The following is a 23,935-nucleotide window of genomic DNA, read 5'->3' as shown; positions in this document are numbered from 1 at the left end:
AGGCGGGTCTCCCATCCAAGTACTAACCAGGCCTGTAAGGGATATGATACCATTACGTTTTCGAGAAACCTGGAACATTCGTATCACCAACACTGAATATTTCATTGTAAACATTGGTTGCAGAAAATTTTGGGAGAGACGATCTGATGTTCTTTTTGTGGGGCAGAGGGGGAGACAGTCACCTCAGGACACACATTCTGGAGCGACGGGGGGGAAGAGAGAGAGTTCAATACATTGACACGTTTCTTTCCCTGGCAGCTTCACCCAAGTCAGTCACTTTCCGCCAACGTGTCACCAGCAGCTGGTCCGCATTGTAACACAGCTGTCCGCCTATTGGCTGAACGTGACACCGCCCCCCCGCATTCCATTGACGTCATCCCGTTACGTAGCCCGCGTGAGGACGCTAATATAAAGGGCGAGGCGGGCAGTCTGACGCTGACTCTGGTGAATGCAGAGGTAAAATGAGTCGTTTTGGTTCGTCGCCATTTACCGGGATTATTTATTACTTTTTATTGCCGTTTGGTGATTCACATCTGGTTCCTGAAAGACGTTACAGTAAAAAGTGTTCTTCAATCGGCTGATCGGTGAGAAGAGTAGGGCGATATTTAATAAACTGCGGCGTGTCAATCCCGGAGAGCGGGACTCGGGAAAATGCCGAAGTCGAAGAAGCGGAACAACAAGGGAGGTAAGGATTGGGAGGGAAGGGGCCCTGGGCATGCGCGCCATCGCGCTGCTCTTCGGGAGTTGTAGTTCGCTCCGTGTGAACAATCGGCAGCCACGGCTGAGGGGGTGGGGCTGTGGGGACTACATCACCCAGCAGGCAATGCGGTGTGGCGCGCCGGTGCCGGCCGGGCTGTGGCCGCCACAGCCGGTGCTGTTCGCTTTCCCGTTGAAGCCACGTGTGTGGCGGTGCCGGAGTCCGGCGGTCAGTGTCTGTGTCCACCGCCCGATCCGGACAGTGATTGGTCGTTGGAAGTGTTTGGAAGCGCACACGAACCTGCCTGAGTTTCTTAATCCAGCCGGCGGCGATGAGGAGACCCCGAGAGCCGCTCTGAGGGCGCGAATATTTCTATTAAATTATAGACTGGCCTGCTCTTCCTAATTCTCTGGTTCGGCCAGATCTCCACCACCCGTCCCCATCGACTTCATACACACACTCCTTGTTCAGCAAGTGCCCTAAAACGCTGGCGACTATCGCTTGTGATTGTCCGCAATCAGATTGTTGCAAATAATTCAGAAATTCCTCACTCGCTCCTAATTAAAATGTGACTAATACAATACCGTCTTATCCTTGAACACATTCAACCCCCAATTGATTCGTGCCTGGGTAGGGGGTTGTCATGGCCGAGAGCGCCCAAGGCTCTTTACAATCAACTAAAATTTGTGTACAGGGAAGTTTCACAAACAGCGTTCAGTGACGAATAAATAATGCTGTTGATTTTAGTAATTAAATCGTAGCTTGGAGTTGGGGTCTATCTATCTATCTTATAGTAGAATCTTGCAATAATTGTGAAGGAGTAATTTTTTTTGGTTTCCTCTGAAAAGTTGCATCTTTTCACCATGTGTTGCCTAAATCGATTTTGTGCAGAGTAAAAAGAACAGTACACCATAAGAACATGCCTTTCAACCCATCAAACCTCTGCTGTGTGTATCCATAATGTATGACTTGAATGGACAAATTTGATCATGGGTGAAGTTACTTCCAATGAGTCACTGCTTGCAAAAGGTGTGCAAATTCTTAGAGCAGTAGGGATGTTTTGCGTGTCCTGAAGTGAATCTTGTAACAGCAGCATTCTGCTGTAAAGAACAACCTCAATTATCTGAACAAAATGGGTGAGGAGTATTTTGTTTGGATAACTGACCTGTTCATAAAGGAAGCCTTACAGGTACCTTGAGATTATCTGAAATTGATAATCTAAAAATTTGGATAATTGATTGGATAACAGAGGTTGCTCTGCATGTTACTGAGATGAGTAAAAGATTCTTACCTTGTCCATGTTAGCAAACAGTCAATAATTCAACTGCTGAGTTCTAAACATCCTGATTCAGATCAGGAAATAGACTTCAACTTATCCAAGCTACCCCAGTTACATAACTAGAGGGCATAGTCAACACACACACTGATACTAGAGATTTAAGGTGAGGGGAAAGATTTAAAAGGGACTTAAGGAGCAACCTTTTGATGCAGAAGATGGTACATCTATGGAATGAGGTGATGGAGGTTAGTAATCTTTAAAAGGTATCTGGATGGGTATATGAATAGGAAGGGTTTAAGGGATATGGGCTGAAATGACGATTCTCTTGCTCCTTTGCTGCCTGACCTGTGCTTTTTCAGCTCTGATCTCCAGCATCTGCAGTTCTTTCTCCTAGTTGATTTTAAGGGATATGGGTCAAGTGCTGGCAAACGGGACTACATAACTTGGGATATGTGGTCAGCATGGACAAGTTGGACGAAAGAGTTTGTTTCCATGCTGTACATTTCTGACTCTGTATCAAGTTCTAGATTGCAGCTTTCCTCGTAAATATTTTGAGGACAAATTAGAATGCTGGTCCCCTCCATATGAGGGGCATGGATAGGGTAAATAGACAGTCTTTTTGCTGGGGTCAGGGTCCAGAACTGGAGGGCATAGGTTTAGGGTGTGAGGGGAAAGATATGAGACCAAAAGGGCAACTTCTTCACACAGAAGGTGGTACATGTATGGAATGAGCTGCCTGAAGAAGTGGTGGAGGCTGGTACGATTGTAACATTTTAAGAGGCATTTGGATAGATATGAGTAGGAACAGTTTGGAGGGATATGAGCTTGTGTTGGCAGGTGGGACTAGATTGGGTTGGGATATCTGGTTGGCATGGACAGGTTGGACCGAAGGGTCTGCTTCCATGCTGTACATCTGACTCTGACTTCTGGAACATAGGATTTTTAGCTTCATTCTATGTAGAAGTAAATGGCAAACACAACTTCTTCTGTCTGCACTTAAGGGTAAGGGATCAAGGGTTCACATTCTTTCACTGTGGGTGACGTGGTGGCTCAATGGTTAGCACTGCTGCCTCTCCGTGCCATAGACCCAGGTTTGATTCCTGCCTTGGGTGACTGCAAATTCAACGCAGATGTTCTTGCCTTGTCTGCGTGGATTTCATCTAGGTGCTCAGGTTTCCTTCCACAGTCCTATGATGTGTAGCTTAGGTGGATTGGTCATGCTAACTTACCCAGGGTGTTAGGTGCATTAGTCAGGGGTAAATATAGGGTTGGGGAATGGGTCGGTTTGGACTTGTTGGAACAAATGGCCTGTTCCCATACTGTAGGGAATCTTTCTTTTTAAAAAGAAAAGTAACCAACTTTGCACAAGTTACTTCAGTAATACAATTTAACCTTCTGTCACTTTTCACCTTTTTATGTTTTGATAATTTTGATTCATTGCTGGGTTTTTCAATTGTATCTTGCCCAAGTGGTTATCATTTTGAGATTCAAATGTAGATTCATGTCTTTGACATATGGACATTGATTTTTGCTGGTTGTTTGTTTGTGTTGAATTACATGGCCAAAACAGGACAGAATGCAAATGGGGAAATTGCAACCTGCTGTTGTGCTTTAGTCAGGCTGTGCCCTCATGATTTAAATTCTAGTTGCAAACTAGAAGCTGTCGTTGATGTCAAAGGCACAACTAGTGAAGAAAAGGAGATCTGGTCAGTGATTGTGTAGTTTTTTTACAGTACCTGAGCAAATGACAAAAGCTAGCTAAACACTACTATGCTAAATACCAGGATTACTACAGGTGATATGTCATGCACTGATATCATGTATTGGAGGGGAGATATCTGAAGTGTTTTGAAACAAATTTATGTTGAAATTAGACACTGTCCAAAATTGATAAGGACATGTTCAATAGTATATGTACATCTTAGCTTTGTTTGGCCATTAGAGTTGTATTCGAGAATGCTTGATGTTTTATCCAGGTTGTGTTGGACTAAGGTCACTTATATTAGTGAGGTGCCACAAGAGTGTGATGGGTGGAACCCCAAATGTATTGGGCTGGTATGAGGCAGTCCTACCATAGCAGTCACTCCTTTTTCCTTTCTGCTTTGTTCTTTTTTTGATAGAGCTGTCTGGGATGTCATTCGGTGACTTTGTAGACACTGACTCTGCATGCATGCAGGAAGAGCTCCTCCTCTTGTGAAGTATGAACACAGCTTAAACATTAGTGACTATAAATTCTGGGACACGTGTCCAAATTCCTGTTGCATTCTCAATGTACAACTTGTGACAGGAATGTTAATGAAAAATGTCTACAATGTAAACCTGTTATACTTGGCTATTTTTTTGACCTCCGGAATTGAGCAGATACAATCCAAACCTTTTTCTAACTGTTCCAGGTATTAGAATCCCTACAGTGTGGAAACTGGTCGAACAAGTCCACACCACCCTTCCAATATGTATCCCACCCAGACCATTCCCTGACACTTGCTCTACGTTTGCCCCTGACTAATGCACCTAACCTACACATCCCTGGACACTATGGGCAATAGTGAGTTTTGAGGATTTGTAGCTCAGGTTGAGGTTTTGAATGTAGGTTTGTTCGCTGAGCTGAAAGGTTCATTTCCAGATGTTGTGTTACCTATCTAGGTAACCTCTTTGGACCACCTGCGAAGGAATTTTCAGCATTGCTGCTTTCTATTTGTTTGCATTTCTTTGGGTTGGTGATATCACTTCCGGTGGTGATGTTATTTCCTGGGCGAAGTCACTTCCTGTTCCCTTTTCTTGGAGGGTGGTAGATGAGGTCTAACTACTGGGCAGTTTAGCATGGCTAGTTCAACTAACCTGTACATCTTTCTGATATTGTGGGAGGAAATCGGAGCACTTGTAGGAAATCTGCGCAAACAAGAGAGTGTCATCTCAACAAAGGGTCCATCGCCGAACCATAACACAACGGTTGGAGGAAGAGCACCTATCTTCTGCCTGGGAACCCTCCAACCACAAGGGATGAACTCAGATTTCTCCAGTTTCCTCATTTCCCCTCCCCCCACCTTGTCTCAGTCAAATCCCTCAAACTCAGCACCACCTTCCTAACTTGCAATCTTCTTCTTGACCTCTCCGGCCTACCACCCTCACCTTGACCTCCTTCCACCTATCACATCTCCATCGCACGTCCCCCAAGTCCCTCCTCCCTACCTTTTTTATCTTAGCCTGCTGGACACACTTTCCTCCTTTCTGAAGAAGGACACGCCCGAAACGTCGAGTCTCCTGTTCCTTGGATGCTGCCTGACCTGCGCTTTTCCAGCAACACATTTTCAGCTTTGTTGACAAACAAGGAGACCTTGGGATGCAAGTAGAGGCAATGGGTAGATAGGGTAGTGAACAATGCAATAGTTCACTGCCTTTAGTGGTCAGTGCATTGGTATAGGATTTGGGAGGTCATGGTTGCAGTTGTACAGGACGTTGGGTAAGCCACTTCTGAAATACTGTTCACTTCTGGACTCCCTGCTATAGGAAAGATGTTTTTAAACTTAAAGATGCAGAAAAGATTTACAATGACTTGGTGTGGTTGGAGGATTTTGAAGTATAGGTAGATTCATCCTATGGGCAAGTTGGACTGAATGGTCTATCTGTGCTGTGTCTCTGACTACTGCCTCTAATGCATTTTACATCCTTCCTTAAAGTGACAAATAATTTGCAGAGTACTCTGGATGTGGTCTGCATTGTCCCCTCTAACTGAAGCATAACCTCATGAGTGTTTTTTTCCTGATAAATGGCACTCTATTGGCTTTCCAAATTATGTAGTACAACACGAATCTTTTACTATTAATGCATATGTTGATCCAGATCCCTGTACATCTGAGCCCTGCAACGTCTGTACCTTGTTTGTTCAACCTTGAATGGTTTCATGTTTTGAGTTGCACTGTTTTGGAAAAGTTAGTGTTATCACCTTGTTTGCCCCAGTATGGCGTGTGTACCTGATACTTTAAGTCATGTGGGTTGCAGAGGTACCTGCTGGTTTGATCTTTTGGCTTGAATTAAATCCAAACAAAAGCCTCTTTATTACGACAGCATAATCTGTTGATCCCTATCTGCAATGTTATCTGTAATCCAGTGGTCCAGGTTAATGTTCCATTAACATTGTCTTGGTCCCACCATGTTAACTGATTACAAAACTGGATTTGAAAGCTCTTCTGAAGAATGGTGTCATTGAGGCTGTTATTGTAAATCTCATTGATTAGACTTTGTTCTGAAGTACATTAATCAGTCATCCTTGTTCTGGTCTAAATGTGGCGCCAAATCTCCAGAAATGTGCTTGGCCCTTGAGCTTCCGGCAACCCTCTGTTCTTGGGCAAGTGCTTGCCTTGCTCGTGGTACACATCCCTTGAAAGAATATGAATAAATTGTGGTGAATGAATTTAATTTTTATCTTGATCAAGTTGCTATAAAAATAATGGCATTCCAGATCTAAAACTTTCCAATGGCTTTTTTTCTGCTTGATGTCATTTAGATTTTAAGGAATTCTCCCCCTAAAGGCATGAGATAACATTGACCATTTGGTTTTGATTTGAATAAATGTTGCAAGATGTCCCCTTTGAATCTTGGTACAGTTATCATAAAATCCCTGCAGTGCAGAAAGAAGCCTTTCAGCCCATATCCACACCAACCCTCAGACCATCCCATCCAGACTCTGGCAGCCCTGCACCTGGCTAATCCACCCCAGTCTGCATAACCCTGGACATGGCAGGCAATTTAGCACTCCCAATCCACCCAACCTTCACATACTTGGATTCCAGAGCACCCAGAAGAAACCCCACCAACATGGGAATAACAGACAGTAGCAGGAAACTGTTCAAACCCAGGTCTCTGGCACTGAGGTAGCAATGCTAACTACTGTGGTGCAGTTCTGCTTGAAATGACACCTTGTGTTCACAGCCAAGCTCACTTGCACCTTGTTTTTAGCATTGGGAAATTGAAGTCCAGATTAGGGCTGCTGGAAAAGTCCAGCAGGTCAGGCAGCATCAAGAGCAGGAAAATTGATGTTTCGGGCAAAAGCCCATCATCGGGAATGAGAAGTCCCCCATACGACATGCAGGTAGTTCAAGTGGAAGTCCTGAAATGTGACACTCCTGCAAAGTCCCAATTGTTAAACTTGATGAGAATTTCCACTTCCCTGTCCAGAAAACAAGGTGTTTCTTCACTGTTAGGTCTGAATAAAAAGCAAAATGGTCATGACCATTGAACAATTGAACTCTCACCCTGGGGGAAAACATTTATTTATGGAATGCTATTTAAGTAGATTGAGTTGTTTCTTCAGAATTTTTCTTGTTTGATTCCTTGATTGGGTATTTGGAGCATCCTTTGAAAGTGATTGGTTGCTTAGACAGCTTGATAATGTCACTTGAGTTTCATACCAGGAATTTCCCCGTTAAAAATGCTGTGGTTAATTATAGTATCACTGCTAGGTGAATCTCTCTTGAGTGGATGTTGCATCTCTGAAGACTAGTTTTGGTGTTGTGTATGCTATTGCCTTGCTCTCAGTTGCAAATTGAGCTGACTTGCACTAATGTAATTTCTTTGTTATGTATAAGTGTCTTCTGTTGTAACATAAACGCAGGGAACCAGTTTGGTGTACTATCATCACCCAGGAGGTTATGCAAGATAATGTGTGGTAGACTGTTAATTACATTCCTTTTAATACCTTGTCTCAATGGAGACTATAGGAGACACTTGCTGAACTAATGTGTTTTGGCAAGGATTAGTGTTCAACAGCACATTTTGCTTTAGTGGGAATGGAATAGCATCTATGTAATGTTATAGTCACACAACATGGAAATGCACCCTTCAGTCCAACTAGTTCACATCAACCAGTTTCCAAAACTAGATTATTCCACTTGTCTGCATTTGGCTCATTCCTTCAAACATTTCCAATATGTGTACTTAAATGTTGTTTAAACATTCTAACTGTACCTGCATTCACCATTTCATCAAGCAATTTATTCCACAACTGAACTAATGTTTATATGTAATAAAAAGTTACCCTTTAAAAATTTTTCTCCTCTCTCCTTAAAAGTATGCCTCCTAGTTTTGAAATCTCCAATTTAGGGAAACTACCCTTGTCATTCATCTTATCTATGCCCCTCATGCTTTTAAGCCTCAAGGTCATTTCCCCAACCACCTAAGCTGTAATGAAAGAAATCCCAGTCTTTCCAGCCTAGTTTTAATATCTCAAACACCCCATTCCCAGCAATATCTTGGTAAATCTTTTTAAATCCATTTCCAGTTTAATGATCCTTGCTATATTCCAGAAGAGGCCTTACCAACATCCTTAATATGATATCCCAATTGTATGCTCAAAGAACTGAGATGAAGGAAAGCACACCAAATGCCACTAATCACCCTGTGATGCAGTTTCAAAGAATTATGTACCTGAAACTTTAGCTCTGACCTCAAACTACCCAGGGCCTTAACATTAATTGTATGAATCCCGTCCTTGTTTTTACCGAAATGTAATGCCTCAAATTTATCCAAATTTAACTCTCATCTAGCCACTTCTCAGCCTAATTGATCCAATTGATTACGATCACTTTGTAATCTTCAATAGCTTTCACTGTACCATGAATATTGTTGTCATCTGCAAACTTTTATCCATGCTTCCTATATTCACATCCATCACTATATAAATGACAAAAAGCAATGGACCCAACACCAATCCTTGTGACATTCCATTGGTCACAGGCCTCTACTCTGAAAAACAGCCCTCCACCCTTTGTCTTGACAGTAGGATACAACTCTGTATAAATTAGCAAGATCACCCTGAATCCCATTTGATCTAACTTGACTAATTAGTTTCCCATGTGGAACCTTGTCACAAGCTTTACTGAAGTCCAAGTAAACAATGTCTACCAATTTGCCCTCATCACACTTTTAGTTGCCACCTCCAATTCAAATCCAGTTTGAGACACTGTATTTTGCTGGCACAGAAGCATGCTGACTATTGTTAATCATTCCTTGTCCCTGCAAATCCATGTAAGTACATCTTTCAGAATTGCCTTCAACAATTTACCCACCACCAATGTCTGGCTCACTGGTTGATAGTTCCTAGGCTTCTCCTCACTTCCTTTCTGAAGGACGCTAGGAACCCTCAGTCCTCTGGCACCTGATAAAGGAACTCCTGGTTTGGCTCAAACATCTATTTGATCCTCAAGTGTGTTGTAAGGAAAATAACTAGTTTTTTTTAGCAGCAATTAACTTTAAGTGCTGTTAAACTATTTTTATTCAATTTAAGCAAATTGTACAATAATACATGCATATCTTGAATAAATTCCAGCTGCACAACTTGAAACTTCCAAGTAATTATGCTGGACTTGTTTCTGCAAAGGTTGACTCTTAACTGGAGCTCTTGAATCATTAATCAGCTTTGACTTTAGCTGTTTTCTTGGATTGTAACTAGCTCATTTGAAAGGTGAAATGGTATGAATTTTGCAAACTGTGGTGGTTTGCAGTGGTGGAATATGGACGTGATGTGAAATGATTGCTTCCTTTTTAATCAAGTTTTAGCTGTTCATGGCAGTGCAGTAAGTACTTAGAAATGCGGAATGAGAGTAATGGCAAAACCTTGTCACCTCCCAGGACTGCTGTTGTGTACGATCAACTTGTGGAATAGTGGCTTCTTAAAATAGATTCTTCCCAGCCAGTGCTCTTATGAAGATAAGAGGTCAATTCTTCACTACAAATGCAGTGCTTTCAGTATATTTACACTTTGGGGTGAAATGATATGCTATCTGTACTTGAGGTTGTAAGTCCTGTGGTGGTTGATATGAATGCTTAACTTGAGCAGTTAAAGGTTGTCCTTGCAAGAGAATTTTCAGAAAATTCAGCACAGCAGCTGATCAAATTAAAATTTAGTTTAATCATGAATAGAAGTAGGAATCCAAGTGATTCTTCCCTGAAAGACATTTAGTGAAATCTGCTGTTTACCTGGTTTAGTCTAAATGACACTGCGATCTCTTCTCAGCTGCCCTTCAAAATGACCTAGTGAGCCATTTTATTCCATCCACTTGGGGCTGGGTAATAAAATGTTGTCCAAGGACTGGCAGCAATGACTAAGCTGACAGGAATGAGCAACAGAGCAAAGATTTAAAAGGTGTTAAATGCACTGGAGGGCTCTATGCACAATTGGTTCTGCTTTTCTTATTACTGTACTTGGATTTGCAAGGTGTAATTTGGAAACTGGTGATGGCATGTAACCTGGTATACAGTATAGTGAACTGGACAGGCAAGCTTGTGTGGAATGAGTGGACATATGGTAGATGAACATTGTCATGCAAAGATTCTTGAAGAGACAAACTCCTTGTGAAAAGGGAAGTCTGGGGTGCATTTGTGTACAATCATTGAAGCTTGAGGAAATGGTTTAAAAAGGCAAACCAAGATCCTGAGCTTTATAACTAAAGGAACAGAACAAAAACAAAGTTAATACTCCCCACAAATTACTTCCTCAAATTAGGATCCTGGGTGATTGGAAAGAATCCAAAACTTGAGACAGCATTAAAGTAGGTGAAGTGGTTGGGTACAAATACCACCTGTGGTGGGAAAAATGTAATTCAGTGGATTATATGAAGGCAAAAACTTCCAAAGGCTAGTTTAAATTTTACACTAGCTGCTTAATATTCAGTTGTATTCAGACTGCAACAGTGGGTATAATGCTTAACTTTTCGAATATCAAGTTTGCTTTGTTCCTTGATCATAACATAAGCTAAATAGGGAACACCTCCAAATCACCTAATGTCTTTTAAATCCCCTCAACTTGAGTGTCTTCTGTAAGAGGGTATATTCCATTTGTTTAGTCTCTTGATTTAAGCAATGAGTTGGATTCTTCACATTGAAGGTTAGGCCCGTGTAGCAACAAACTTGTATACACAAAGATCCCATAAACAACCAAATTGCTAGTTAAATCTCCTGGCATCTGTTAGCTAGCAGATTGAAAACACTGCTGTTGAGTAATACTACAAAAAAATCACTCCTCTTTTGAGATGGGACCTCTGTTTAATCAGTGAATTTCAACAATGTGGTACTTCCTTGGTATTACATTGACTTAGTTTAGATTATGTGCTTGTTCGGGATTTTACTTTGAATTTCACATTCTAATTGAGGCAAGCTTCCATCTGAGCCTGGATACTAATTTGAGTTCAGTTTTTTAGATACAGAAACAAAAGACATTGAATTTGTTTTTTAGCTAATTTTCCAGCAATTCATTTGGTATTTAATTGGTCCAGGTTTCTTTTCACTAAACAGGGCAACCAGGTACAGATCAAACATCAAGGCCCCTTCAACTGCATCTTTCAAACCTATGTTCTCTACCATCTAGAAGGACAACAGGCATTTGGGAACACAATGTACAACTCCATGACACCACCTTCTTAGCTTGGACTTGTGTTCCTTTGCTAGTGCAGTAAGCACTTTGAAATGGGGAATGAGAGTAAAGCCAAAACCTTGATTCTACAGGATTGCTGTGTGATCTATGTATGATCAACTTGTAGACTAGTGCCTCCTCAATGTAAGGTTCCTCCCAGCCAGTGCTGTTATGAGGATAAGGTCTATTGACCAGCATAGTGCTTCAGCATATTTACACTTTGGGGGTAAAATGATATGCTATCTCCACTGGAAGTCAAACTCCTGTGGTTTATGATATGAATGTTGCTTAACTTGAGCAGTCGAAAGTTGTCCTTGCAAGTGAATTTCCTAACTTCAATCTGTCATCTTGACTGCAGATTTTGAATTAGTTCAATGCAAATAGTAATTTCCTGTTAAGTTACATTAAATTTCAGCAGGTGTAAATGGGTGGTTTGGGTTTAAGGTCAATATCAGAATGTCCACTTTTGGACAAATGGATCTTTGATCTTTGGACAGTATCCATCAACTTTTTTTTCCTTCGCACTTCCAGGTCGACAGCAGCGAGCAGTGCAGCCTTTCAGTGATGAGGATGCATCCATTGAAACATTGAGCCACTGCAGCAGCTTCAGTGATTCAACCAGCTTGGCTGATGAAGGTAGAGTATCAATTGGTCCTTCTGTAATGTTAAACTTCTGCTGTAAAGATCTCTCTTCCACATTAGCCCTGTATCTTGAATGAGTTAAATGCTGAATTCAGTGGAAACTACATTTAAGTGATTAGTTTGTGAAACACTGCCTTGTGGGACTATGGAACTAGTTAGTGGCCATTGTATCAATTTGTGTGAAATCTCCAAAAATTTAAAATATTCCCTTGTCAGGTGATTGTTTGCTTGCTGAGCTGATGGGTTTGTTTTCAGATATTTCGTCACTGTGCTAGGCAACATCATTGATCCTCTGAAGCACTAGTAATTTCTCTCTTGCAAGTTGTCTCGGTTTATTGTGGTGGATGATTGGTAAATGGGGTTCAGATCAGTATGTTTTAGTGGAGTTCTGGTTTGAATGCCAGATCTCTAGGAATTCCTCTAGTGCATGGTTTTTTTTGTTTGGTTTATCCCAGTATGGATGCATTTCCCCAGTTCTCTCCGAAACCGAACTGGAACAAACCAAACACAAATGGCAAGTGGAGCAGAACACCTGGAGACTTACTGGTAATGATCCCTAGCATGGTGACGAAACATCTGAAAACAACCCCCCCCCCCCTTAATTAAAGCGAGCAAACCAACAACCTTAGTTACAAATCTTCAAGTTCTCACTCACCTGTGTTTTAGCACTAGCACTTGAGAAGCTAGTGGTTTTGGAGCTTTCCATGTGAGGTTTTCCTTGCATCAGAATCTTGTAAATGATTGACAAATGACTGGGATTGTTAGCAACTTCACAATCTCTATATTCTATCGTTCAGACTACCAGATGATAAAGCAAACTAAATGGGGCTTGTTTTGTTTTACGATTGCTGTGCACCATTGTGATTAGTATTGCTTATTAAAGATTAAATTTTAATCTGTCATCTTGACTGCAGATTCTGCATTAGTTCAAATAGTAACTTTGTGTGAAGTTAGACTAATTTTAGTGCAAGTGGGTGGTTTGAGTTTCAGGCCAATATCCAAATCACAAAAATCTGTTTCTATGGCTCTACCCTGCTCACATCCAATTATGGAGATAGGGTAAAAGGTAAGAACCAAGCAATTCTGAGGAGCGGTGATAGTAAGCTTAATATTTTATGAATGTTGGTGGCCTTGATTTAAGCTGATTTGTAGCTATTGTTGTGGGTGAGCTTCCCAGACCTAATGGCTGAAGTGAGGTGAGGACAGTTTTGGTGTGGAGGTAAATGCCTCCAGTACTTGGATCAAAACTATTACCTACCTAGCTTCCTTTTATCTCTCCAAGGGTCAATGATCAAACCTCCCTGGTCCTTTGGGCTTGGTATTTCCAAAAACATTGGTCACGAGGCTCTGTAATCGAAATCAAATAATTTAAACTCTTAACATGTAGGTACCACTTTATTGACATCCACACTTTCAGTTTCTGCAGCCTTACTGCTCTTAAAATTTCATATCTAAATTACAGATGGATGCAACTTCATTCTGAAGTATGAACTGCAGTTATGAAATGAGGAGGACTGCATTTATTTTGGATCTGTCTATTTTGGATACAGTTAGCAGTAAAGTTTTTTAGACTTGTTTAGTGGAGTCTGAGTTGGGGACCTTAATGTGGAAATTTGGTGTGAATCCTCTATCAAATTCTGAAAGTTGTATCTTGAATATAAAGTTTTGCACATTAAGAACTTGGTCACCAATAGTCATGTCTGCGGTGAAGGATAAGGGAGATAACTGTGCAAGAATCGTTTCCTTCACATGTTCAACTAGCAATGTATTTTGAATACAATCTACCATGTGCATATTATTTTACTGACCAAGATGAAACTTTCCTGTCTTGCATAAAAGTGATTTGTCTTCCAGCTATTGAAGACATTGATGAAGAAGCAAGCCAAGAGGATTATGAATATAAACTGAGAGGATTTATTGACAACACTCTGGATAAAAGGTGAACTGTAACACTTATAAATTGTATCCAGTCTTCAGAAGTGGTTGTTTTGGGTAAAAGCTAACTGCTCTGTAATCTATACTGATTTGATGCCGATTACTGATATGGATAATTCCATCGGCTATCTGGCCTGCTAGTGCACTGGTAAAATTAGAACCACGTGTTCTTTTAAATAATATCAATTGGAATTGGCTGAGGAGAACCTAAAATGAGGTATTGCTCCATTCCTGCTGCACCTTTCCTAAAGTTAAACTGGTGAGCACTCAATTCACCACTTAATTGGTGGCACGGTGGCACAGTGGTTAGCACTGCCTCACAGCGCCAGGGACCTGGGTTCAATTCCCGCCTCAGGCGACTGACTGACTGTGTGGAGTTTGCACGTTCTCCCCGTGTCTGCGTGGGTTTCCTCCGGGTGCTCCGGTTTCCTCCCACAGTCCAAAGATGTGCGGGTCAGGTGAATTGGCCATGCTAAATTGCCCGTAGTGTTAGGTAAGGGGTAAATGTAGGGGTATGGGTGGGCTTCGCTTCGGCGGGTCGGTGTGGACTTGTTGGGCTGAAGGGCCTGTTTCCACACTAAGTCTAATCTAATCTTAAATTAATCACTTTCTGAGCAAACATAAGTATTATCATTTTAGCAAAAGATTATAGGGATAGAATCGTGTATTCCTACTTTAGATTTAAATATTAGACTTTCTGGTGGAGAAAGCAAATTTTGAACCTGTGAATTTCTTCTGTCTGTATCGACAATCTTGTTCAATCTTGAACCAGTTGTAGTATGCCTGATATTATGAAGATCTATTTGTTAGTATTCATACTGTACTGTAAGTTAACTGCAATAGCTTGAGGTTTCATGCCAGTGAGTAATTTATGATGCTTGTGTATTTCTCAAATCAGCCACCAGACAACTGTGCTAAAATTAATGGGGAAAGTAGATGACTTCTACAGTGCTGTTTAATGATTAATATCTGTTAATACTCTGTTAATGTTCCAACAACCATTGCTACAAATTCATGAGTTTTTTAGAATTCATTGTTTCACTAAGCTAATTGTCATTATTTTAACAGTGCAAAGGTCAGATTGTCTGCTCTCGAAGGACTGAAGTCTGCTTTCTCTTCTAAAATCCTTTATGACTTTATTCTGGAAAGAAGGGTGACCTTAACTGACATTATTGAACGTTGTCTGAAAAAAGGTAATGGATGCAGGAATTATTGCTTTCTTTTTATATAAAAGAAAAGTTTAGATATGTTTAAAGAAATCCAACTGTTTCCTTTTTAAGGTCATCAGTGATGACTTGCAGTTTTTTTTGCTTTTGAGTTTAGAACTTGGCATCAAGCTTTAACACTGTTCAGATTAGTTAGTTAATTTTTTTTCTGCAACCTTAAGTATTGGCATGATTTAAAATAAAGCCCAAACTGCAATTAACTTTGTAAACTATGCTACCATGTGAAATATTTTTTTTTCATGTGAAGGCAAAACAGAAGAACAATGTATGGCTGCCCAAGTTGCTTCTCTTCTTTGCATTCAGCTGGGATCTAGCATTGAAAGTGAAGAAGTCTTCAAAAGTTTGAGGCCCATCTTCAAGATCATCCTTACTGATGAATCAGTCAGTGTACAAACACGAAGAGCTGTAAGTAGGTTTGATCTTTAACTGTCTGAAGTAACTATCTTTCTGATGGGTACTAACTTGTAATTTTTTTTTTGCTGTCCTTGCAGTGTGCTACCAGTTTGGCTGTTTGCTGCTATGTTGCAGCTGATGATATAGAGGTGAGCATGAGTATCTTTAAAAACATGTATGAAAAGTAATAGTTTTGAAGGCTAAGACCAGATGTTTACAGTACAAACTAATTGCCAACAGGATCTCCATTTAACAATGACCTACCTTGAGAGCGTCTTCACTACGTCCTATCAGAAGGATTTTCGGTCTGATTGCTTTCACAGCCCTCAATCAACAACTTTGGGCATCAGCACTTTGGTAGCATGGACATTGCTGCTAACCATTTGTCCACCCTCACTCATGAAGAAAATATTTGAAATGTAAGCTTATTCAAATGCAGTGATTTTAATAATTGTTGTTTTATCCATGTTAAGTTTTTTTTTTACCATGTAAACCAAACCTGTCATGAATTTGCATTCCAGTTGGCTGTTTATAAAATTGTCTCGTCAAGATTTTTATCTTCTACACTTGCATAATTTTAAATTTTAATATCACAATTGCAGTCCTGATGTAGAACTGAATCAGTACATTTCACCTTGGTCTTGTCAACCTGCTGGTTTTATGGATTTTGTACCCCATTTGACCTTTAATTTTTATTACATTTGCTACTGAATATGTATAAAGATTACTCTATTTGAGAATAGAAGTTAAACAAATGCATTTTGAGAACAAACTAATTAAAACTTCCCAACTGAATTGTATTTTAGCCATTTGACCAAACTTCCCAGTCTTCTTTCTTGTGGTGATGTGAACATGAGGATTGCTGCTGGAGAGACGATGGCTGTGCTGTTTGAGTTGGCCAGAGATCTGTGTGATGTAAGTTCAGTATTTTGCTTTTCTTGTCCTCCACTGCCATCAAATTTGTATAAGACTCACTTTTAATAAGTGGACAATGGAAAATAACTATAATGAAGGTTCCAATCCACAAACTGAAAGTCAAATAATATTTGAATAAAGGAAGTTTGCTTAACTTAACGTTCTAATCCAATTAATCTAAAACTTCAGCTTGGCCCCACTTTTGCGAGTAAGGATGCTGTCCTTGAAAGAGGGAGAAGTAATGGAAATGTTAAACTGTAACTGACCATCAAAATGAGATATTGGAAAGTTAAATTGCATAATGTGAGTAAACAAGAGAAGTATCAAAACAAGTAAACCAGTTTGCTTGCTTTTTTTTTGCTGAGCCGTGTAAGATTAAAGCAGTCGTCAGGAGCTAGTTGCCTTCCACCTGATCTTAGTTACGTGAAGTTTATTGTAATAAAATCTAAGTTGTGTCCCTTTTTTTTTCTAATGGGACTTAAATGCTGTGTGCAAAATCAGCTTCTGGCTCAATATAAACCTGTTTTTTCAAAACAATTAAATCATTATCTGGAGATTGAGGGATACAGGGGAAAAAGTGGAAGACTGCAACTAGCTGAATAACTCTTGCAGGGAGATCTCTCTGGTTAGAGATAATAACCATTCTGATTGTAATTTACATGAGATCTTGCTGAAATGCATATTTGTATATGCAATCCCCAAGTGGGGGAAAATCAGCTTTTCAAATTCAGTTACTGTGGCACAACCTTTTGTAAAGGCTTTGTATATTTCAACAGGATTTTGAATATGAAGATATGGAATACTTGTGTGGAAAGCTGAAGGGTCTGGCTACAGATGGCAACAAATATCGAGCTAAAACCGACAGGAAGAAACAGCGCTCTGTTTTTAGAGATGTTTTGAAGACTGTTGAAGTATGTCTATTCAAAGCATTTGGGCAGCTCATTTATGTTTTTCATGTTGTCTGGTGTCTTGAAAGCTATCTTTACTAAAGACTCATTGGATTTTAAGTTAGGGGGTTTTTGGTTCCTAACTCATAATTAATACAAACACTTCATAAAGTGAGCAATTGATTAAGAGATTCAGATATGACAGTTTATCAAATAAAAGCTAAACAGTCAGTCTGGTATAGGCAGTGGAGGCTTCCAGGAATCCAGAGGAAAATTCATTTTTTGGATTTAAGTTTTGCAAACATGTTCCCTTTTTTTAATTCAAACAATTTTTGAAAGCATCTGCCCATCTGTTTTGTAGTGAAATATTTCCTTTGTTACATAAAACCCACTGGACAGTTTCCTGCATGTCTGGTTGTAGTATAGTGAGCTGAGTTCATTGCAATATTTTAGTGTTCAATCTGTGCAGTGTCTCTAAACTTGGCAAGCATTTCAACAAATACAAATAGGACATTTTCTTGGAACTAATGTTTTCACTGAATAGCAAAAATGTTTTGATATTTGAATTATTAAATGAGTTTTTTGCTTTGCTCATTTTAAATTCAGCCTAGATTTCAGTATGAAGTTGTAAGTAATTTTGCTTTGAACTGTGTATCAAGTCAATTTGTCTACCTCCTTTCCCTGAGAACTGTTTTTACTTCCTAATTCTGTATTTAATATCTATATGGTTACTGTTTCACCTCCCCATGTTAAATGAGAACCAGGAAGGTAGTTCAAAAATATTGATCTTCAATTCAACGCAGCTGAGATAAACTCAAGGGTCATGAGTGGGGTAAATGTTCTGAAAATAGAACCGTAGAGCCAAATGTTAATGTAAATGGAGGAAGATGAATTCCAAGTCAGCGTCTTAAAATTATTGGTAAATGAGAATGTGGAGTTTAGTCCTCAATCTGATCAAGCATGATCTTGAATGACTGACTGAGTTGAGTCAAATGGCCCATATGTTGAGCTCTTAAGTTGTTTACTCATATCAAATTGTACCTGACAAATTAGAATAGTTACTAGGATCCATCTTTTGGGCCATTTTGTGTGACGTCTGTAAGGATTGCTGCAATTGGCAGAATGCATGAATAGTTTTTGGAAACGAGCAGTATATCTAAATCAACCTTTTTTTTGTACTCCTGCTTTGGAAATGCCTTACAAAATTGGCTGCATAACTGTCAAGCTGGAATACTTTATTGGGAATGAATGGGACCTGAATTTGTGATTAGAATAATATAACTTATCTATGAAACAGCATCTACTATGGTAAGGTTCATATTTAAGTGCAGAAATACAAATTTGGCAACATGGTATTGCTCATCATAGACTAGTGCCACTTTTAAAACTTAACAGGTTTTGCTTATTGCTGAATTTTAAATTCAGTGCCAATGCTGTTACTAGAAGCATGAATACTCATTCATTTTATTCAGTTTTAATTTTTGAAGCTTTCTTGCTGGTTTCTGTTTCAGGTTATTACCTCTTAAATTGTCCTTAAATCCTGTTACTGCTTACCAGTGTTCATAGGCTTCCGATTTTAAGAATCCATGCCTCCTTGACTTGAGTATTTCCATTTTGAGGATAGGCTGTCTGCTATTGTCTGTCCATTACAAGCCTGCTGAATCTCTCCTTACCTAGAATGCACCTTTCATTCTGCTTCCTGCAAGGATACCATTCCATTCCCAGTTTTCCTGTCTTATCTGTTCTGATGCCACCTCCCACTTAACTGCCTCTTCTCACTTCAAGATTCTGTCCCTGTTTGCTCAGGCCTTCAGTTGTGTCCAATCTTTTGCCCCTTCCTGCCCTTTCCAGAAGGGTTCCATTTTGTCCTCCCTTTCCACCCTGGTACACAACATTCCACAAATTATTTTCTGCCACCATCAAACACATCTCCCCTTACCATATCAGAATTTACAGGGAGACCCTTGACACCCTGGTCCACTCTAACACTGCCTCCCATCACCCCTGCCCCAAAAGTCACCTTCCCATTCAATTACAGAAGGTGTAATAGTTGTCCAGTCACCACCTTCCTTGCTGTCTATGGCCTCAAACCCAACACATTTTCCAGGCAAAGCAGATTTTTACTTGTAATTTCAAACTAGTCTACTGCATCAACTGCAGAAGTGATGTTTTACATTGAGACCAAATGTAGACTGGGTGACCACTTTGTAGAACACTTCTGCTTTGTGTAGGGATTACATTAATCTCCTAGTTGGTTAAATTTCAACAAACCCACCGCCTTGTTCCCTGGTTAACGTCTTGTCTTGTCTCTGCTGCAATCTTTTGCAAAGGCTATAGGAATACAACCTCATTGCCTGTTTTAAGCACTTTATAGTCTGACTTGATATTGAATCCATTACTTCAGAAACTGACCAAGCCTGTGTTCCATGTTTATGTTCTCTTTGCATATCCTCTCCCTTTAGGCCTCAATTTACACCATTTTATAACTGCTTCTCTTCTCACCATCACTAACAATCCCTTGTCTTTTGCATTGGGCCTCTACAACATCTGTCCCCCTCCTGTTCCTCTGCTTCTATCAAAGGCATTAAAAAAAAATCAATTTTCCAAAACCTTTCAATTCTGAAGTGTCATTTTACTGGGCTCACTTAACTGTTTCTCTTGCCACATGTGCTGCCTGACCTGGTTTTTCTGTAGCATTTTTTGTTTCAGGCTTCCAAAATCCACAGTACTCTTACTTTTATTTGATTTTTATGATGCTTGGGTGTTCAGACGTCCTGACTTGCTGTAATGCATGTTACGTGCGTGTGCAATAAAATGTAAATTTAAGTGCTTGTCTAACAAACTGTAGATGCAGTTGGATGTCTGATGTATTAAACTCAACTTTACAAATACGTCAGTCCCTTTCTAATGAGAATGCCTGACCATACCCTAAAATGCTCTCTGAATACGTGCAAGACACTCCTAGTACCCCTGTCCTGTTTACTGAATTTATTGTTTGTGTGCTGCTTATGGACAAAGCATTTATAAAAGTATGGAGAGAATCTTCTGTATATGCAATGTGAACTGCTGTTCAGGAGTGAGACAGAAAACCTTGTCATTTTCTTAGAATGTGCAATATTTGTTTGCAGAAAGTTTTTTTTATTAAACTTCAAAGTTATGTCCATATAGTTTTAAAATTGATGGCTTACAAAGTAAGCAGTGATTTAATTGTATAACTTGTTTATATTTAAGCAAAGCTGGACTTGCTGTCTGCTGCAAAGTCCAAGCTGAATTACATTGTTCCATATTGCATCAGATTCAGTATACTCCTGTCCTCTACAGTTTGATGCAGCAAATGAATGCATGTGTTGACAAGCTGATTTGCTAAATGATGAAAAAGGTCACTTTGAATGCCACTGTTGGGAAAGCATTCAAGTAACTAAGCTGTAGTTCTTCATTATTGAACCATTTTGCTGGCTTAGACATGTACTTCATGTTCATGTTTTTCGTTTGTTTACTTTAGAACATTATTTTTAGGACGGGGATAAACGTTTTGAACAAGGTCCCCTTCAGTTGTCCTGAGACAAATCTTGTATAGCCAAGAAACCCCTCTCTCCCACCACTGCTACCTGCTCCACAGTCAAGTTTTTTAAAAAAAAGTTTCTAACCAAGCACTGGCTGTTTAAAATGTGCAATTTTAAGCACGAGGCAGTCAGCCCATCTTATTTTTACTTATTTTTCTGGAAATCTAACACATCTCAATCTTCAAGGTGTAAATTTGTAAAGTATTTGACACTGGCTACTTTTTTTTGCTTTCCACAGGAGGGAGACTTTGACCCTGAAACTATTACATTTGGTCCTGAATGCATGTATATTGATAGTTGGGTTAAAAAGCGTACTTATGAAACCTTCAAGGAATTGCTTGCATCTGGTATAAGATTGCATCTACAGGTTAGTTGACTTCTCAATTCAAGGTTCAGCAACAAACCTTTTTGCTTTTATGTATCTTTTCGAGCTCTAGAGATGTAATTCCCTACCAAAAAGATGTTACATGGAGTCAACATAACTAATTTAATGTGCGAACATCATTTAAACTGTAATAGTATAGGTGGCTAAATGTTTTCGATTATTATACTTTGGATCTTGGCATTTCCATCTAAATTAAAAAGTGGCTTTGGTTTTGTTTCACTGCTTGTGAAAATGCAAACTTTTTTTTCTCCAAGTGAATTTGTATCTTCAGTCACTTATGTAATGTCTAAAGGTGCTTCATAGCAACATTCAGATGTGAGATTTTGAGCTGGGTAACCTAATTAATGGGGCAGGTGACCAAAAGGTTGGTCAGATTTTCAGAACCATCTTCAAAAATGAGTCCAGAAATCAGATTTTAATGCTTTCTACTTCATGACCCTATGGAAAAATATTGCTTTTAATGTTATCATAAAAATAACTTTGTTCTGATGACCAACTTCACTTTTTTTACTAATGGGCTTTCATTTTTCAAGCCAATTTATGAACTGTTGCAAGTATAAATGAAACTACTCTAGATCAGAACCCTCTTCAGTCTAAATGCTCCCTATTATTTTCTGTAGTTTTCTCTCTTCCAGTTCTTCAATTTCTGTTCCTTTCTTCCTGTTTTATTTAAACTTGCCCTTTTAATGTGTAGAACAACAACTTTCTCTTGCACATTCTCAGTTTTGTCTTGTATATCTTGATTTTCCATCTGGCTTCACAAAGGTGTTAATCCATGTAGATATCTTTTAGGTTCCAGCTGGTGCTTCTCAATATTAGTGTGGATCCCCTAGGAATTGACAACCTCTGACTTGTTTGAAAAAAGGGCCTGTATAAATGTTCAAATTGGATTGTCGCTAGGTCAGTCAGAAGCTAGGGGGAGGAGACTTCAAATTAATTGCAATGTATTATGCATTTGGGGTGGGGGGGGTGGTGGCGGTGGGGAACTTGTGACTCAGTCATTTTTTTGCTGTTTGGTCAAAATTAAGTTAGTGAACATAATTTTTTTTGTCCTAATTGTTAAGTCCTTTTAGTTGTAAAGCTGCAAATAACTCCGAAGTTGAGCTGATGTATTTTGCTCTAGAGACTGCTCTTTGCAGCTGTATAACTAGCGGATTTTTTTCAGTTACTTAATCATTTTGGCTGTTTTTTCTAAAGAGTTCAAAGAAAAGAACTAGAAAATCTAGCTTAAGTTCTATAAATACCCTGGAATTGGGTTTTTTCTTCTCCATTCAAATTGAGAAGCTACAAAATTGGATTTCAAAAACATCAAGGATATTGGCCTTGTCCTGCAAAGTAGATTGTATATTCACTTAATATGCCAACAACAATTGTGCAGCTACTTCTAAGGGAGTGAAGTGGTGTTTGATTCCCTGTATATCTTGATTGCCTGGTGACACTTTGTTCAAGTAACTAAATTGTTTTGCAGGAGCTCAAACTTTTGTTTTTAATATTTTAAACAGGCTAACGAATTTGTGCGCAGTGTCTTTGACCTAGGACCACCACTGCTGCTTGATGCTGCTACACTCAAAGCAACCAAAACATCTCGTGTTGAACGGGTAAGGCAAAAATTGCGTGCTCCTCCAAATAGTTCATAAACTCTATTTAATATGGTTGAAGAATACAGATAGGTTGCATTTTGAAAGAAGGGTTGACTGGATGAAATTGAATGCTCAGTTTATTTCCTGATCAGTGACCACTCCTATTCCCAATACTTTTTAATTACAAAATGTGATTCTGTTGACTGGTAGAACAGTGCAGTGCAAATATTTCAAATACAAAATTTTTAAATAGTTATTTCTCTGCATTTTTTCTGTTTTTCAGCACTTTTACAATGCTGCTGTTTGTAAAGCTAGAACTAAGGCCAGGAACAAATTCCGTGACAAGAGAGCAGACATCGGAGAATATGTTTAAATTCCTGACAAAATTCTGTGGGAGGTTTTCTCTGCCCTGTGTGAGACTGTTATGTTTGATCTTTGTTAGATGTAGCAAATGGAGGAAATCCCTCTCCATCCTCATAATATACACACTAACCTTTTTGTTTCCCCCCCTGACCCCACCTCAAATGTTTGCTTCACTTTACTTTTCAATCACTTCTGTATATCAAATAACCACTGGCACCTAGGTCTAATGGATTTCTCTTCTAATTTGTAACTGAACTTTGCACAGATGGGAATGATGCTACTTAATTTGTACAAGACTTTAATTGGTGTAAGTAAACTTTTGTAACTCAATTGATTTGGTCATAATGAAGTATTCATGTTTAATGTGACTGGATTTTAAAATTTATAATGTAAACATTGCTTCCACTTTGTGCTGACTGTGTATTTAATAAATGCATACAAAAAACTGGCAAGAATTTTAGTTCAATGTAAATTGAAAAATTGAGTGAAAACTTAAGTACAGCACTTAATCCTTTTTAAAAGGCTGGCAATATTTCATAGGCCTGGCAGCATCCAGAGGAAGAAACATAGCAACATTGAGGATCCCTGAATTAAAATGTGAACTGTTCAGTCATCAAACTGCAGGGTATTTCTTGCTTTCTTGCATCTGTAATGCTTTTGTATT

At 39.4% G+C, this 23,935-nt stretch overlaps 1 protein-coding gene across 1 annotated transcript; it reads left to right on the top strand.

Annotated features, from left to right (window-relative positions):
• The first annotated feature begins 422 nt into the window (after positions 1–422).
• On the top strand, positions 423–23,686 carry ifrd1 (interferon-related developmental regulator 1). The gene is made up of 12 exons (XM_060839817.1): positions 423–685; positions 11,914–12,018; positions 13,879–13,963; positions 15,028–15,152; positions 15,433–15,590; positions 15,677–15,727; positions 15,819–15,997; positions 16,385–16,493; positions 17,270–17,404; positions 21,182–21,310; positions 22,831–22,926; positions 23,192–23,686. The coding sequence occupies exons 1-12, from the start codon at positions 652–654 to the stop codon at positions 23,279–23,281; spliced, it is 1,296 nt and encodes a 431-aa protein (XP_060695800.1). The 5' UTR covers positions 423–651; the 3' UTR covers positions 23,282–23,686.
• The last annotated feature ends 249 nt before the right edge of the window (positions 23,687–23,935 follow it).

Source organism: Hemiscyllium ocellatum, chromosome 19 (assembly GCF_020745735.1).
Source record: "Hemiscyllium ocellatum isolate sHemOce1 chromosome 19, sHemOce1.pat.X.cur, whole genome shotgun sequence".
NCBI classification, from domain to species: Eukaryota; Metazoa; Chordata; class Chondrichthyes; order Orectolobiformes; family Hemiscylliidae; genus Hemiscyllium; species Hemiscyllium ocellatum.
Note: the sequence above shows the minus strand (reverse complement) of the source record. Positions and strands in the feature narration are given on the sequence as shown.

Bases quoted from the DNA above. Each gene is read 5' to 3' on its own strand.
- ifrd1 (XM_060839817.1), top strand. From the start codon at position 652: ATGCCGAAGTCGAAGAAGCGGAACAACAAGGGAG. The intron at 15,998-16,384 runs GTAAGCTTATTC...ATTGTATTTTAG, and splicing joins ATGAAGAAAATATTTGAAAT to CCATTTGACCAAACTTCCCA. The intron at 17,405-21,181 runs GTATGTCTATTC...TGCTTTCCACAG, and splicing joins ATGTTTTGAAGACTGTTGAA to GAGGGAGACTTTGACCCTGA.